Source organism: Bubalus kerabau, chromosome 12 (genome assembly GCF_029407905.1).
Source record: "Bubalus kerabau isolate K-KA32 ecotype Philippines breed swamp buffalo chromosome 12, PCC_UOA_SB_1v2, whole genome shotgun sequence".
NCBI classification, from domain to species: Eukaryota; Metazoa; Chordata; class Mammalia; order Artiodactyla; family Bovidae; genus Bubalus; species Bubalus kerabau.
This window is the reverse complement of record NC_073635.1, coordinates 76,672,269-76,689,436: the sequence shown is the minus strand read 5'-3', so window position 1 is coordinate 76,689,436 and position 17,168 is coordinate 76,672,269. Positions and strand designations below refer to the sequence as shown.

The 17,168-nt window shown below is 40.7% G+C and overlaps 1 protein-coding gene across 4 annotated transcripts in view; it reads left to right on the top strand.

Moving 5' to 3' along the window:
• Positions 1-17,168, top strand: part of LOC129624675 (ATP-binding cassette sub-family C member 4-like) — a 222,340-nt gene that overhangs the window by 174,846 nt on the left and 30,326 nt on the right. For 3 of the 4 annotated variants that reach the window (XR_008701095.1, XM_055542837.1, XM_055542840.1), the window contains exons 26-27: positions 8,406-8,561; positions 13,919-14,008. Coding sequence is in view for 3 of the 4 variants with exons in the window: in XM_055542837.1 (XP_055398812.1) it covers positions 8,406-8,561; positions 13,919-14,008 (246 nt within the window). In the remaining variant the exon portion in view is untranslated. The remainder of the gene's footprint in view (positions 1-8,405; positions 8,562-13,918; positions 14,009-17,168) is intronic. The other variant, XM_055542839.1, reaches the window with a different exon arrangement.

The following is a 17,168-nucleotide window of genomic DNA, read 5'->3' as shown; positions in this document are numbered from 1 at the left end:
ACTAGGACTCCCCTGGTGGTGCAGTGGATAAGAATTTGCCTGCCAATGCAGGGGACACTGGTTCAATCCCTGGTCTGAGAAGATTCCACATGCTGCAAAGCAACTAAGCCCTGCACTACAACTACTGAGCCCATGTGCCACAACTTCTGAAGTCTTTGCTCAGCATCAATAGAAGCCCCCTCAGTGAGAATCCTGTGCACTGCAACAGGGAGTAGCCCCTACTCATCACAGCTAGAGACAGCTCTTCGAAGGCAATCAGGACCCAGAACAGCCAAACATAAAAGCCAACATGAGATAAATAGGACCCTAGACTTCCTGGTTAGAGTCTGAAAACAGGCTACATTTTTCATTTAGATGATTTTGTGGTTGATTTGATCATTTTAGAGAATCCTGGGCAATAAAGTATTTTCCAGCTCTCGAGGTAGATTGATTTTGCTTTGTTTTTGCTCACAGCTATTATTTGGATGATACATTTTTACAGATGCTGAGTAGACCATGCTATAATGTGCAAAAGTATTAGTTTCTTACATTTTCTCCTTTTTTACATATATTTTCTTAAAAACCACTCTCCTTACTCCCAGATTGTCCCCCTTCCCCTGCTGGCTTCCTAATTCCTTGTGACTCAAACCGTGGTGCCAGAGCAGCAGCACCTGCATCTCCTGGAGCTTCTTAGAAATGCAGAGTCTCAGGCTCACCCAGACCTCTTGACTCAGCATTACAGCTGAACATAACCTCCTCCTTTCCCTCCCATGGGCAGTTTTTGATGAGTGATAACCTGTGATTCCCAAGAAATGTGCTTTGACAGTTTGAACTTAAGAATTCCCAAATCTCTGTTATGAGTGAGCAGGAGGCTCTAGAATATTCTGTGCACTAGATTTCCTTACCTTTATGCTCTGTAAATTTCACTTTTACATTATAATCTAATTCTGTGTGATTCACTGCATTATTTGTGTCTTTCCAGTGGAGTCTGTCTTCCATCACAGGCATTTTTCATTCCACTGTCCCGCCTTCCCCACACCAGCCTTCTGCAGGGACCAGGGGGATTTCCCACAGGCTCAGCCCTGTCTGGACCTGGAGTCAGAGACAGCCCAGTGCAGCAGTGTATGTGTGGCTGTTTCACCATCTGGTGGGATAAAAAATGAGTCTTGCTGCCCCGAGCAGGGCATGAGGTCTGTTTGACCTGTTCCCCAGGCATCATGTGTCCCACTTAGCTGCAGGTTTCTCTCAATCCGGCTGTGGATGCCGGTTTTTTCTGCTGACAGCTGGTCAACCTGACTTCAGGTACCCTCTTTGCTCCTGTTCACCATATATACACTTGTGTCCAAGTCATGCTTTAAGTTTCTTACTGTAAGTTCTCTATGGTAGGCCTGTTTTTTTTTTTTTTTAACTGAAACTACACCTATCCCCACTCTATGTGTTCTAGCTACACAGAGGGACATGATAAAATGTCAGGCCATCCAGGTGATAAAGAGTCCCATCAACAGATGGAAAAGAGGCCAAAAGATGTGGATTTGAGTCCCATCCTGCTATTTATGGGCTCTGATAGTTCAGACAGACTAAGTTATCTAAGCCTCAATCTTTTCTTGTGCCAAATGGAAGTGATAGGATGTAACATGTAGGGTTGATGTACAACTTAAAGAACATAAGACATGTAAAGCACCCAGAGTAAATGCTTGGACAAAATGGTCATTATTTTCATAGGGTGTAAAATGACCATAACCACTTGCATTGCAGAAAGTGTTGTCTGTCCCATGAAAATGAGCTGTTGGCCATTTGAAATTGTATTTATGGCTATAGGATCCATCTGCTGTATCTGTCTCTGATTTATCTTATACCTAAATAATGTGGCAATAGATTTTTCCATAAATTTCTCTGGCCTGAGTTAAAAATCTCATCTTCCAGTGGAAGTTTCTTTGTCTCAGGACACCACAGGTAATACAAATAAGAAAAAGTCAAATCCAATACAGATCCTGATGTCAATGTATACAGTCTAGTTGAAGAAACAAGAAAATGACTATATTAACTTTGTAAGCTAGAAGGAGGTCACGATTTTTATAGACATTTATATAAAATGACATAACATCAGCTAGAGTTGGAACAAGCCCACATGAGGAGACAGGGAGAGCATTTTCAAGGAATTAGACATGTGAGACAGACTTAGTGATGTGTGGTTAGGGTTTCAGCAGGTGGAAATGCATGTGAAAGGCATTCTGGGAGGTAAGACCAAGATAAGCAAAAGCATGATGCTCTGATCCAGTGAGTGAAGACCCAGACATCTGCAAAACATTCAGGAAAATGAACTACCAAGTGCGTAACACACGTTTTTGCATTTAACCCTCACAATTACCTAGTGATGCCAAGGAAGCTGACTCATGTACATGAAGTATGAGAGGACAGTTTTGTAGAAGAGACATCCTAGAGTGTAGTGTTGGATGCTGAGCTGGCATTTGGGAGTTTAATTTGAGAAGTGAGAGCACATGGGCCAGAGGGGACAGGTGCAGGGGGTAGGGAGCCGGGAGCTGTTTTCCCTCCAGTAAGACATCGTAGGAAAGTGATGCCACTTTTTGGAATCAAATTGATGTCAATTAAAACAAAGCTCTAACACCTGGATTTGTGAATGTGCAGGGAAATGGGTGGGAGTAAAAAATGGTATCATACTTCTGGAGGGTAAGTTAGCAGCTAAACAGCTTCCTCTGAAAATGTTCATACTTTGTTGTTGCTGTTCTACTTTGTTGTTGCTGTTCAGTCACCTAGTTGTGTCCGACTCTTCACAACCCCATGGACTGACACATACCAGGTTTCTCTGTCTCTCACCATCTCCTGGAGTTTGCCCAAGTTCATGCTCATTGTATCAGTGATGCCATCCAGCCATCTCATCCTCTGTTGTCCCCTTCCCCTTCTGTCTTAAGTCTTTCCCAGCATCAGGGTCTTTTCTAATGAGTTGGTTCTTTGTGTCAGGTAGCCAAAGTATTGGAGCTTTAGCATCAGTTCTTCCAATGACTATTCAGGACTGATTTCCTTTAGGATCGACTTGTTTGATCTCCTTGCTATCCAAGGGATTCATACTTGCTGTCCAGGGGGTTCATACTTGACTCTCAGCAGTTCCAAATCTGAGAATTTTTGTGAAGGAAATGCTTAAGGTTGTTTGCAAAGATTTAGCTTCAGGGATATTTAACACAGAGTTATTTCCAGTAGCTAACTATTTGACACTGCCTAAATATCCAGCAATAGAGGATTTGTTAAATAAATGATCACATGTACTATAATATTATGAAAGCATTACAAAATACTAAATGAAAACACATCTAATAGTATGTTCACATTAATCCCATTTTGCTTAAATATGTGAACTGTGTCTTTAAGAACACATACAAAAAAATACAGAAACACACAAAAAGAACACATGCAGCAGCCTAGAAAGTAAAGATATAATTTTAAGAATTTTTTTTCAGAGTGCTGGGCTATAGCTAGTATTTATTTACTTTTTAAATTTATTTGCACTGATTATGATTAAGGAGTTTAATTTGTTTTTTAAGCACTGTGAACCTGGGAAAGAAGTAATGAGAATAAAGTAGGGAAGACGGATGAAGGGATTGTTTTGTGTGGGGCATGGGGTGTTGAATATGTTGAGTTTGGTGTGTGAAGAGAGATCCAAAAGCAAGTGTGTAATAAGTTGTGTCATCATCAGAGACCAACCTGGTTGGAAAAACAGAAAGCGGCCATTGCAAAACCAATAACAGAAGATTTTCTTTAAGAGTCTTTATAATTTTATTTATTTATTTATTTTTGGCTGTACTGGGTCTTTGTTGCTGCTTGGGCTTTTCTCTAGTTGCCACATGTGAGCCTCTCATTGTGGTGTCTTCTCTTGTTAAGAGCATGGGCTATAGGGTGCAAGGTCTTCAATAGTTGTGGCATGTTGGCTCAACAGTTGTGGTTCCCGGGTTCTAGAGCGCAGGCTCAACAGTTGTGGTGCACGGGCTTAGTTGTTTCACAGCACGTGTGATTCTCCTGGACTAGGGATTGAGCCCACATCTACTGCATTGGCAGGCAGATTCTTTATCACTGAGCCACCAGGGAAGTCCCCCAAGTGTCTTTAGATTGAAGAATGTGAGCTTACTGATACTGGTGATAGTCTCCATGGGCAATTGGTAAAACCCTTTGGTTACTCAGAAAAGACATTCAGACTATAGCTTTGAAGACTGAACTCTGGAATAATCAGAGTCAGGTTTTCTTTGAGTTGCTTTTTTTCTTTTTGGGGGGTCTGGGGCCATGCAGCATGTGTGATCTTTGTTCCCTGACCAGGGATCAAATCCATGCCTCCTGCAGTGGAAGCACAGAATCTTAACCATTGGAATGAATGCCAGGGAAGTCCCCTGGTTTTTTAGTTCTCTTCACTGGAGTTTGGAACTCACAGTCCTGTGGTCATGAGCAGTCCTCGGTGCCCCAACATATCTCAGTCTATTTACCTAAAGTGTACAGATGTTCCTGTTTGCACAGATGGGTCAGTTACAGTAGAGCTGGTAACATGGGAACATACACACATTCTCACAGATCATTTCTCACCTGTGTCCTGATGTGTGTTGATTTATGTATGAGAACACACAGAAATACAGGCACACCTATTTAACTGTGCTTCACAGATAATACTTAAAAAAAAATTGGACATTTATGGCAATGCTGTGTCAGGCAAGTACAATGGCACCATTTTTCCTATAGCATTTGCTCACTTCATGTCTCTGTCACATTTTGATAATTTTTGCAATATTTCAAACCATTTCATTATTATTATATTTATTATTCTGATCCATGATCAGTGGTTTTTAATGTTACCCTATAAATGCTCAGATGGTTAGCATTCTTTTAGCAATAAAGTATTGGAAATTAAGGTATGTACTATTGCCTTATATAATGTTATTGTACCTCATTAGACTACAATATAGTATAAACATAACTTTTATTTGCATAGAGAAACAAAAAATTCATATAACTTGTTTTATTTTGATATTCACATTGTTGAGGTGGTCTGGAGCCAAACACAAAATATCTTTGAGGCCTGCTTGTACACAGAACAGATGAGCCACATATATATACACTACAACCTGCCTGCATGCAGAGAATGGCCCATCTATATTATATGAATTAGAGTTTAACATAAGGTACAAAATGTCCTGAGAAGCCTGTATGCAGATCAAGAAGCAACAGTTAGAACTGGACATGGAACAATGTACTGGTTCAAAATTGGGAAAGGAATACTTCAAGGCTGTATATTGTTACCCTGCTTATTCAACTTACATGCAGAGTACAGCATGCAAAATGCTTGGCTGGATGAAGCTCAAGGTGGAATCAAGATTGCCAGCAGAAATATCAGTAACCTCAGATATGCAGATGATATCACCCGAATGGCAGAAAACAAAGAGGAACTAAAGAACCTCTTGATGAAGGTGAAAGAGGAGAGTGCAAAAAGCTGGCTTAAAACTCAACATGCAAAAAGCTAAGATCATTGCCTCTGGTTTCATCGCTTCATGGCAAATAGATGGGAGAACAATGGAAACAGTGATAGACTTTATTTTCTTATGCTCCAAATCACTGTGGACGATGACTGCAACTGTGAAATTAGAAGATGCTTGTTCCTTGGAAGGAAAGCTATGACAAACGTAGACAACAAATTAAAAAGCAGAGACATTATTTTGCCAACAGAGGTCCATCTAGTCAAAGCTATGCTTTTTCCAGTAGTCATGTTTGGATGTAAGAGTTGGGCCATAAACAAGGGTGGGCGCTGAAGAACTGATGCTTTTGAACTGTTGTGCTGGAGAAGGCTCTTGAGAGTCCCTCAGACAGCAAGGCGATCAAACCAGTCAATCCTAAATGAAATCAACCCTGAATAATCATTGGAAGAACTGATGCTGAAGCTGAAGCTCCAATACTTTGGCCACCTGATGCGAAGAGCCATTTCATTGGAAAAGACCCTGATGCTGGGAAAGATTGAAGGCAGGAAGAGAAGGAGATGGCAGAGGATGAAATGATTGGGTGACATCACCAATTCAATGGACATGAATTTGAGCAAGCTCCAGGAGATAGTGAAGGACAGGGAAACCTGGCATGCTGCAGTCCACGGGGTCGCAAATAGTCAGACATGACTGAATGATTGAACAACAATAAAATGTCTTATAGTCATTGTATTACCTTTATAAGATAATAAAATTAGGTAAACCCACTTTTCTTATGTTTAATCTCTATAAAGATAAATTCATTTTTGAAATGCCATGATTGATTTGACAGACTAAGATTTGAAACTTTAGAAGTATTCAAATCAGAAAACATGAAACGTTCCAAGCATTCTGATTATATTGCTCACAATGATTTAGTAGTTCTTTTTTTAAAGCCATGAGTTTTGAAACTTTACAGATTTACAAATGATCCAAGCATATCTTACACTATCATCAATTCCAGATTTTAAATAGAGATGAAATAATCTCTTGGAAAGCTTCCTTCAGAGAATTTGCAGTTGTCTTCCCCGGTGGCTCAGAAGGTAAAGAATCTGCCTGCAATGTAGGAGACCTGGGATCCATCCATGGGTCAGGAAGATCCCCTTGAGTAGGAAATGGCAACCCACTCCAGTACTCTTGCCTGGAGAATTCCCTGGACAGAGGAGCCTGGTAGTCTACAGCCCAGGGGGTTGGAAAGAGTTGGACACAAGTGATTAACTAATACTTACTTTCACTTAAAAATTCATTGGTAAAAAGGCCAGTTTCTGCATATATATTTGAATGCAGTTTTATTCCTCACCAGCATTTTACATGGGAGAAGGAAATGGCAACCCACTCCAGTATTTTTGCCTGGGGATCCAATGGACAGAGGAGCCTGGCAAGTGACAGTCCATGGGGTCGCAAGAGTTGGACACGAGTCAGCGACTAAACCACCAGCCACCAGCATTTTACCTACTCTGTACTGATTCTTTAATCTTACTGTTAGTGCGTTTAATTTCTCTCTGCTCTGGTTTTAGTAAATAGACTGACACCTGACATGTGTTTTTCCAAGGTTCAGTTGTTAAGTATTAATGTATGAATAAAATACCTTTTGCCCTGCTCCGATGAAAGGTCCCATGTAAATAGCAAACATTATTTGTATCATTGTTGATCTCATTATGGAAATTTTGTCTACTGGCCTCTTTCAAGACTGAGACCTGCATTTTATATTTGAAGATGTTTCCTTTCAAGATAGAATATGATTAAGATATTTAATATCAGGAAGTGATCTCATTTTTCTACCGAAGAATAATTCCTCTTAAATAAATAACACAGAAAGTGAGCACTTGTTTGTGTTAACACTCTGTCTTGACTTGTCGACATCTCTGTAAAATTACCCATGTAATACTCAAGGTCAAATTATCCAGGGAGTAGGAATAAAACTAATTTAAAAGCTGACTTCTTATGGACCACTTAGGAGACTGCTAGTTTTTCACTGCAGGCAGATTATTTTTCAGGTCTTCTTCCTTTACTTGTGAATGTTAGTTACACACACACACACACTGCATACACATATATGTCTCCCCCTTTAACATACCACATAATGAACAGTTCAGTTCAGTCACTCAGTCGTGTCTGACTCTTTGTGACCCCATGGACTGCAGCATGCCAGGCCTCCCTGTCCATCACCAACTCCCAGAGTTTACTCAGACTCATGTCCATTGAGTCAGTGATGCCATCCAACCATCTCATCCTCTGTTGTCCCCTTCTGCTCCTTATATGATAATTATAGAAAACAAACAATTTTCAGCATATTAAACATTTATTCAGGGAAATCTGAATAAAATTGCCTGACATTTTTAGAAGGCATTAAAATCACTATAGTTTATGTAATTATAGTTTATGTTGTGTATTCTTAGGATGATGGTGATCTCAATCAGGGACATTTGTGAATTTCTGCCATTTTTGGTTGCCACAATTTGGGGGTTGCATCTGGTGTCTAGTGGGTTCATGGCTACTGTTAATCATCATACAATATACAGGACAGGCCCCCGAGCCTCAACAATGAATTATCTGGTCCAAAATGCCAGCAGGGCCATGCTTGAGAAACTTATGAAGTTGCTCGGTCATGTCTGACTCTTTGTGACCCCATGGACTGTAGCCTACCAGGCTCCTTGGACCATGGGATTCACCAGGCAAGAATACTGAAGTGGGTTGCCATGGCCTTCTCCAGGGGATCTTCCTGACCCAGGGATTGAACCTGGGTCTTCTGCACTGCAGCCAGACACTTTACCGTCTGAGCCACCAGGGAAGCCCTGGGAAACTTATAGACTACTCTTTATATATAATAGAACCTTAAAAATTCGTCTTCAACAATCAGGGTTCTCCTGGGTTTTGTGCATCCTGTTAATTCTTCATCCCCCCTGGGTCTCTTTACAGTATGGCATCGTGGGAAGAACAGGAGCTGGAAAAAGTTCCCTCATTGCTGCCCTTTTTCGATTGTCAGAACCTGAAGGTGGCATTTATATTGATGGAATCTTGACAACACATATTGGACTGCATGATTTAAGGAAGAAATTGTCAGTTGCACTTCAGGTACGCACAGCAGAGCACTCTCACATGTTCTTTGTATAAGGCGTCTAAGTTTAAGTGCTTTTAATTTGATTATTTTTTTCAAATTAAGTAAATGAGTTGATCCTTTTTTTTTTTTCCCCAGTAGAGCATGTTTTTAGCAGCAGGTATTTTCAATAGACACTTTCATCAGATACCAGGTGTTTTTTTGGTTGTTGTTCATTTGTTAGTTTTGTGTGCATGTGATTTAATAACTTACTGAGATAGATTTCTTGACTCAGACTTCCTTAGTTTCCACAATTTTATTCACTGATAATCACATAATTCTGAGAACAGAAGGATAAATTGTTTAGCGCTGGAGAGGTTCCTATAGGGAAACATGAATTTTGTTAATAAGTGTCTTACAGATTTAATTTTGTTGTGGGAAACCAGGACATCTTTTAAAAAGTGATTATCTCCTTGGAGAACTTTCTGTGAAATTGTGGGGCTTTGAGAATTATAGGATATATAGATGCTTTGGGGAGACTTTGACAATTTAGCCATTAATTAATAATTTTCACCAGGGAGGCAATACAGAATAGTGAGGAAGAGCAGGGGACTCAGAATTCTGTCTCTATGTACCTTGGTTTTCTCTGTCTTACAAGGCAGATAACAGTATCACCCCCTCAATCTGTTGTGAGGATAAAATAGGTCAATGAGTGTGACGTGTTTCATGTAGACCCATAGGCGCCTGCTGTGATGGTGGAGTGTTGAGTTGGCCATCTCTTCCTGGGCTCTGATTCTGTTCTATTTTCTTCTTCTTTGTAAAGTAGTGTAACTTTCAGGGAGAGTCTGGAGACTGGATTATATGCATGGTAGACACTCCTGTCATTCCTGTGGTTCATTCACTCAACATAATTCTGTGATATTTACTGAGAGATTACTATCCTCCAGGTATATAGCCAAGCGCAACCTTGATCCTGTGTCCTCATCTATCATCCTGCCCTCTGCTTTGACAGACTTGCTGATTTAAAAAAAAAAGAGTTTTTATTTATATACTTAGCAATCATCTGCCTATCAAAGGAAGCTCAGAAAAATACCCTCTTGAGATGAGAAACAGAGAGGAGATGAGACAGAATGAGCCAGGCAAATGTGCTTCCTGGCATGTGGGTGTAATGTGTCCTGAAATACCTGTTATCAGGAAGCATGTACAACATGGCACCCAAAGGAAGGTGAATGTGGACTTGGGGACAGCTGTTGCTACCTGCCCGTGACCTTGAAAATACCTGGGATTACTCTAAGTCATTTTTAAATCCAGATAGTCTTTTCATGTGTTCCCCATCCTGAACCATGAAAAGACTATCTGGATTTAAAAATGACTTAGAGTAATCCCAGGTATTTTCAAGGTCACGGGCAGGTAGCAACAGCTGTCCCCAAGTCCACATTCACCTTCCTTTGGGTGCCATGTTGTACATGCTTCCTGATAACAGGTATTTCAGGACACATTACACCTGTGGCGGATTCATTTTGATATTTGGCAAAACTAATACAATTATGTAAAGTTTAAAAAAAAAAAAAAAGATAGTCTTTTCAGACTCTAGTGAAATGCCACCTCACACCCCTTAAGATGTCTGCTATCAAAGAAAAGAGAGAGAAAAAAATAAAATTGCTAGTGTTGGCAAGGATGTAGAGAAATTAGAACTTGTGTTCATTGCTGATAGGAATGTAAAATAGGGCAACCACTATGGAAATCAACTTGTTGGTTGCTCAGAAAAGTTAATGATGGAAGTATCATATGACCTAGCAATTCTACATTAGAATATAAACCCAAAAGAATTGGAAGAAAGGTCTTGAAGAGATACTGGGACATGCATGCTATAGCAGCATAATTCTCAACAGCAAAAAGGTGGAGGCGCCCAAGGGCCCATTGACAGATGAATCAACAAACAAAATGTGGTGTGCATACATACAGTAGAATATTACTCAGCCTTAATAAAGAAGAAAATTCCAACACATGCTACAGCACAGATGAACCTTGAAAAAATGAAGTGAAATAAGTAATTTACAAAGGACAAATACTGTATGATTCTACTAATAGGAGTTACCTAGAGTAGTAAATTCATGGATACAGGATATAGAATGGTGGGTACCAGGAGTGGCCAGGAGAGGGAAGTTGTTTAATGGGTACAAATTTTCAGTTCTTCAAGATGAAAGGAGATCTACAGCTGGATGGTGGTGATGGCTGTACAACAATGTGAATGTATTTAACAGCACTGAAATGTGCACTTGAAGTGGCTAATCTAGCAAATTTATGTGTGCTGCTGCTGCTGCTGCTAAGTCGCTTCAGTCGTGTCCAACTCTGTGCGACCCCATAGATGGCCTCCTACCAGGCTCCCCTGTCCCTGGGATTCTCCAGGCAAGAACACTGGAGTGGGTTGCCATTTCCTTCTCCAATGCATGAAAGTGAAAGTGAAGCCGCTCAGTCGTGTCCGACTCTTAGCGACCTCATGGACTGCAGCCTACCAGGCTGCTCTGTCCATGGGATTTTCCAGGCAAGAGTACTGGAGTGGGATGCCATTGCCTTCTCTGAAATTTATGTGTATTTTATCACAATTGAAAAATATTTTTCCAAAGGTATCCCTTTCAGAAAAACTGGATAGTCCCCATATTTAAAGATTTCCTCTGGCTATTAGATTTATGACTTATGGTTACAGTAGAAAATAAATGAGCTTAAATTCCCAAGTTTTATGCTTTGATGGTACTCATCTCTGAAATGGCCATGTGAGATTAGTTAGTAGAAATAAAGGGCATGTCTGTAAAGTCCTTTCATATCCTTGGATATAAAGCTTTTCCCCCATTTTTCCTACCATCCCACTTGAAAGGACTCCCCAAACCATAGCAAGAGTGAATAGGCATAGAACAAAGCCAGAAGATACTACTCCTATCGCTCTGTCCCTCATTTGGAAATATCAGTTTAGAAATGGGTTTATGCACTTGTATGTCATGGGCTGATATGTGTCAGGAGAAGATACTCAAAATCTTATCCTTCCCCAACCAAGAGCCCTTTGTCTTTACCGTGTCTTGCTAGCTGCAGAGGTGGAGAAAGTCTGTTAGTTTGGTTACTGGAATTTACTTGTCTAAGTGCAAAAACTTACATTCCTCTCCCCCCCAAATGAGTAGGAAGCATTGATGCTTGTGTCTCAACACCCCAATTTAGGGAATTTAGGAAGCTGAGAGCAGACTCTGGAGGGGGAGCCCAGTGCTGTTTCTTTGAGTTGACTCTCTTAGCTGAGTCAGGCTCACACCATCTTCCTTGGATCCCTGGTCCCTGTGATCCTGGAAGGAGCAGAAAGCTTCCATGGTGGTCTCTCTTCCTCCCAGGCTCATCCCCGTCACTGCTGACCCTGCATGAACAGGTCAGAACTGGGGGAGATGTGATGATAACAAATACCTGGGTAGGAGCAGAGACAGGGGAGTGGGGACATAGACCATAAGTCATGGGGGGAACTTTCAAAGATGAATACTGTGTTATTAAGAAGGTACTCCTCAACTTCTGTTCAAAATTTCAGGAATAAGCAAAAATGAAAGTTCTTCTTAAATAATTTTCTTAAACACAACAGGTAGCTGAAATATGTGTGTTCTTTATGCTTAGGATCCGAAGTAGTTAAATATGTCCCCCAGAAAGACCACCGGTTGAGATTATATGCAGGGAGTAGCCTGCTTACTTGAAAGAACCTAGAAAATGGAGGGAAGGAAGAAGAATATTGGGGACCAGCCTCCCCTTGCCTGGCTATGTCGCCTGTGTAAACCTCATGGAGACATGCAGAATATACCTGCATGTGGGAATCTTAAGGTTGATAATTACAATAAGTAACAAGTTTTTATAAAAATCTGAAGTAGAATGATGGTTAGTCCCCTGACAAGGAATGCTTACCATTGTTTAGATGGTTGTTTAGTCTTTGATCCTAAATTCAAGTTTTAAGGCAGACCTTAAATTTGTGTTTCGAGTTTTTTTAGTTCAGTTCAGTATTCATTCTGAAATATTGTATGACTAGTGATTTTAGGTGCTTTGGAGGCATATTGGCTACTTAATCAACTTTGTGTGAATAAATCTCCCTTTATAATGTCTTTTTAATTGTGGATTTGCTCAGATATGTCTCTTTTTTGGTGGCACATCCTGAGTTTTCTGTATTCTTTCCTCTCTCACCAGACTTAAAACTTAGACCATATTGAAGGAAGGTTTGGAAGGCTTCCTGAGTAGCATTCTTCCTTATGATTAGGGGAAAGAAATGTCTGTCTATCTTCATCTTTCCTCTCAGGCTTTTGTGAAGTGAGGAGGAAAGTCCAGCCCCAAGGCTGATTTGAACGTGTGATTCAGCGCAGTTCCGGGCACTTGTGGAAGAGTCAGTTCTCCTCTTGTTCCCACACGAGTGCATTCCCTTGTTCTGCCCCCTTCACTGAAAGGAGCTTATTGGGCTCTTCACTGCTATCCATATTCTTATGACCTGGCTTACTAGAGTCTTCCAGAAGAAAATGTAAATGGCCTACATGAGCTTATGTACAGGATTCTCTCTTGAAGCCAAGAGGACACATATATTTCCAGAGTAATTTACTTATGGCTCCTCCTGAAGCAGATGGATAGGAAGAACTATTTAAATTAAAGTATCAGGACACAGGTCACGGTGGGTTTCAGGTCCTCCTGGCCTTGCAGTTAGTAACGAGGTTCTGTGAGGCAGGTTATCCTGACACACAGGTGAGAGAACGTGGGGACCAGCTGATGCCAAAATCAGAGGTGATCTCTCCATGGACAGAGGTGCTGCAGACCCCAGGAGCTTACGTTCCCCTTGCACATGTGGGGATGTTCATTTCACACATGTGGAGAGATTCCAGGCCCTAGAAGACAGTCTGACCAATGGAGAAAATAGCCTAGTTTATTCTTCAGTGCTAATGTGTAAATATTTAGTGGTTTGCTTTGAGGCACAAACCTCTACTAATCATGCTGTTGGTATTTCCCAGTCACACCAGCATTGACAGTTAATTTATGTAGATCTTGATGTTAAGTTTCTCATGTTTGTGTGAGTGTTTAAGCAGATATTTATTAGCAGGGTGGTATTAAAAAAAAATCAAATCTTCCTTTGTCTTCAATTTTTTCCTTACCATGAAAAAACTTCTTCAACACTTTCTTCTGTTAGTGTTCAGTAGTCCAAAAGATATTTTGTAGCACACTTTGTACAATGGAAACTTATTTTAGAGATGCTTTTTTGTAATCATACATTTGCAACTATGTTATTAATAATTAATGAATTTAGATGTTTCTGCATTTTAATTTTGACATTCTGTACACATTGGAATAAAATGAAAACAGGTTAAGGTAATAACATTCACTATTTTGGGGTATTTAGGAACCTGTTTTATTCACTGGAACAATGAGGGAAAATCTGGATCCCTTTAATGAGCATACGGATAACGAACTGTGGAATGCCTTAGAAGAGGTAATTTATTAATAGTAACTGTAATTAACTTGTTAGCATCTGTATATGTGTGTTTACATTTAGAGCTTTGCAGATAATTAAGGGGAGCGTGTCAGTTTCAGTGACTTGGTAATAGGAAAACACTGATGACATGGGTGCACTTAAAATGTGTGTATTGATGATGATGAAAATCAACAATATAATGTGACATGTTTTCATTTTAGTTATTTTCCTAGAACCCTGAACAAATAGACACGTTATCTTGTCCTTAGCAGAGTACTTATATCAGATCAGATCAGTCGCTCAGTCGTGTCCGACTCTTTGGGACCCCATGAATCGCAGCACGCCAGGCCTCCCTGTCTATCACCAACTCCAGGAGTTCACTGAGACTCACGTCCATCGAGTCAGTGATGCCATCAAGCCATCTCATCCTCTGTCGTCCCCTTCTCCTCTTGCCCCCAATCCCTCCCAGCCTCAGAGTCTTTTCCAATGAGTCAACTCTTTGCATGAGGGATCAAATTCTACTAGTGACCTAGTGAATTAATTACTCCATTACACTCCAATATTAATTTTATTCCTCTGGTCTTAGGAAACATCTCCTAAGTGGAGACAATAGTAGTTTTTCCTTATTAACTAAAAGATATAAACAAGAACATACTAATAAAATGTAGAAGTTTCATAGGAAAGTGTTTATAAAGGCCAATTATATAGTCAGAATTAATGATGATTATTTATTGGCAATTATGTCATTTTAATGCTGTAGCATGAATGCAGATAACAGAACCCTGGAACATCTGCTCAGCTTTCACATGGGAGGTTCATTTCTAGAGAATTTTCTGTTATTTGTGTCATGTTTTTGCTTGCTCCACTTCTTTGAATTTCCTCACCCTTGCATGAAAAAAAATTTTGACTATTAAGTTGCTGTCAGTTTGTATTTTAATACAAATCATTTTTTGTATTTGCACTAGTTTGATAAATCAATTCTACTGTTGGAAGAAACCCTAGACTTCTAAGCCATAGACAGACTTCTAATTTCTCCTAGGACCTAGCTCAGTCTTTTGCTTTTAAAAAGTAAGAATGAGTATTCCTATGCATTAATGATGAAAGATTAGAAAGAGAAATTGAGAAAGCAGTCTCTTTACCATTGCAACAAAAACAATAAAATACCTAGGACTAAACCTACCTAAGGAGGCAAAAGACCTGTACTCATAAAACTATAAGGTACTGACAAAAGATATCAAAGATGATGCAAAACAGATGGAGGGATATACCATGTTCTTGGATTGGAAGAAACAATATTGTGAAAATGACTATACTACCCAAAGAATCTTCAGATTAAATACAATCCCTGTCAAATTATCAATGGCATTTTTCATAGAATTAGAGCCAAAAAATTTACAGTTTTAATGGAAACACAAAAGACCCCAAGTTGCCAAAGCAGTTTTAAGAAAGAAAAATGAAGCTGGAGAAATTAGGTTCCCTGACTTCAGAATATATCACTGAGTTGGCCAAAAATTTGTTACATAAGATTTTATGGAAAAACTTAAACGAGGGAGGAGCCAAGATGGCGGAGGAGTAGGACGGGGAGAACACTTTCTCCCCCACAAATTCATCAAAAGAGCATTTAAACATCGAGTAAATTCCACAAAACAACTTCCGAATGCCGGCAGAGGACATCAGGCACCCAGAAAAGCAGCCCAACTCTTCGAAAGGAGGTAGGAAAAAATATAAAAGACAAAAAAAGAGACAAAAGAGGGAGGGACGGAGTTCCGTCCCGGGAAGGGAGTCTTAAAAAGAGAGAAGTTTCCAAACACCAGGAAACCCTCTCACTGCCGAATCTGTGCCGAGCTTTGGAAGCACAGAGGGCAACATAAAAGGGAGGGGAAAAAAAAAAAAATAAACAATTAAAAATCGCGGATTGTGAGCCCTACGCGAACTCCCCCAGCGGAGAAGCAGCGCAGACGCCTGCACACGGCATTAGCAAGCGGGGGCTGGGCAGGGAAGTGCGGCACGGGCTGTGTCCCTTAGAGTAAGAATCGGGCCGAATGTCCTGAGCGCTATCTGAGCTAAATAATTTGGGCTAGCAAACCAGACTGTGGGATATCTACCACGCGAAAAGCCAGCCCTAACCTAAGACACCGCCAGGCCCGCGCACAGAACAAAGGACTGAACAGAGATAGCCGGCTGCAGACCTTCCCCCTCCGGTGACAGGCAGCCAGAGCCGGAAGGGGGCAATCGCAGCCCCAGAGAGACACTATCTATAAAACTGTAAGCAGGCTTCTTTGCTAACTAAAACTTCTTGGGGGTCTGGACGGTCAACATCTGCCTGAGAAGGTGCGCCGGTTTTACACCCAGATAACCGAGTGGCGGGGAGGCGATAAGTCGCAGCATTGGCGCCCGCCAAGCACCTCATCGCCTGAGCTGCTCGACCTGGGAAGAACACAAAACGCAGGCCCAACCGAGGCTGCGCCTCTGAGGACTACCCGAGTGCCTGAACCTGAGCGGCTTGGACCTGGGAGCTCAGTCCAGGGCCGGCCTCTGATTGTTCCCGGCGGAACAACCTAGAGCCCAAGCAGTGTGGGCAGGGAGGTTACACGCGCCGTGAGCGGGGGCAGACCCAGTGTGGCCGAGGCACTTCGAGCGCATGCCAGTGTTATCTGTTTGCAGCATCCCTCCCTCCCTCCCCACAGCGCGGCTGAACAAGTGAGCCTAAATTAAAAAAAAAAAAAAAAAATAGGGTCCTCCACCGTCCCCTTTGTGTCAGGGCGGGAACCAGACACTGAAGAGACCAGCAAACAGAAGAAGCTCTAACAGAGGGAAACGCCTTGGAAGCTACAGGCCATAGATTAAAACCCTGTGGTTACTACAGATTACATAGGAAGGGGCCTATAGATCTTGAGAAATATAAGTCGGACTAAGGAACTGCCAAAAATGAACTGAACCCACAATACTCACAACAAAACCAGAGAAAGACCTAGATATATTTTTACTATTTTTACGATCAATCTTTCTTTCTTTCTTTTTTTTTTTTAATTAAAAAAAACTTTTTTTAAGTCCTCTATTGTCCTTTAATTTTCACTTTTATAACTATTACTTTGCAAAAAAAAAAAAAAAGACCCTATTTTTTATTTTTTTTTTTTTCTTCTTCAGCAAACTTCATATATATATTTTATAATTTTTT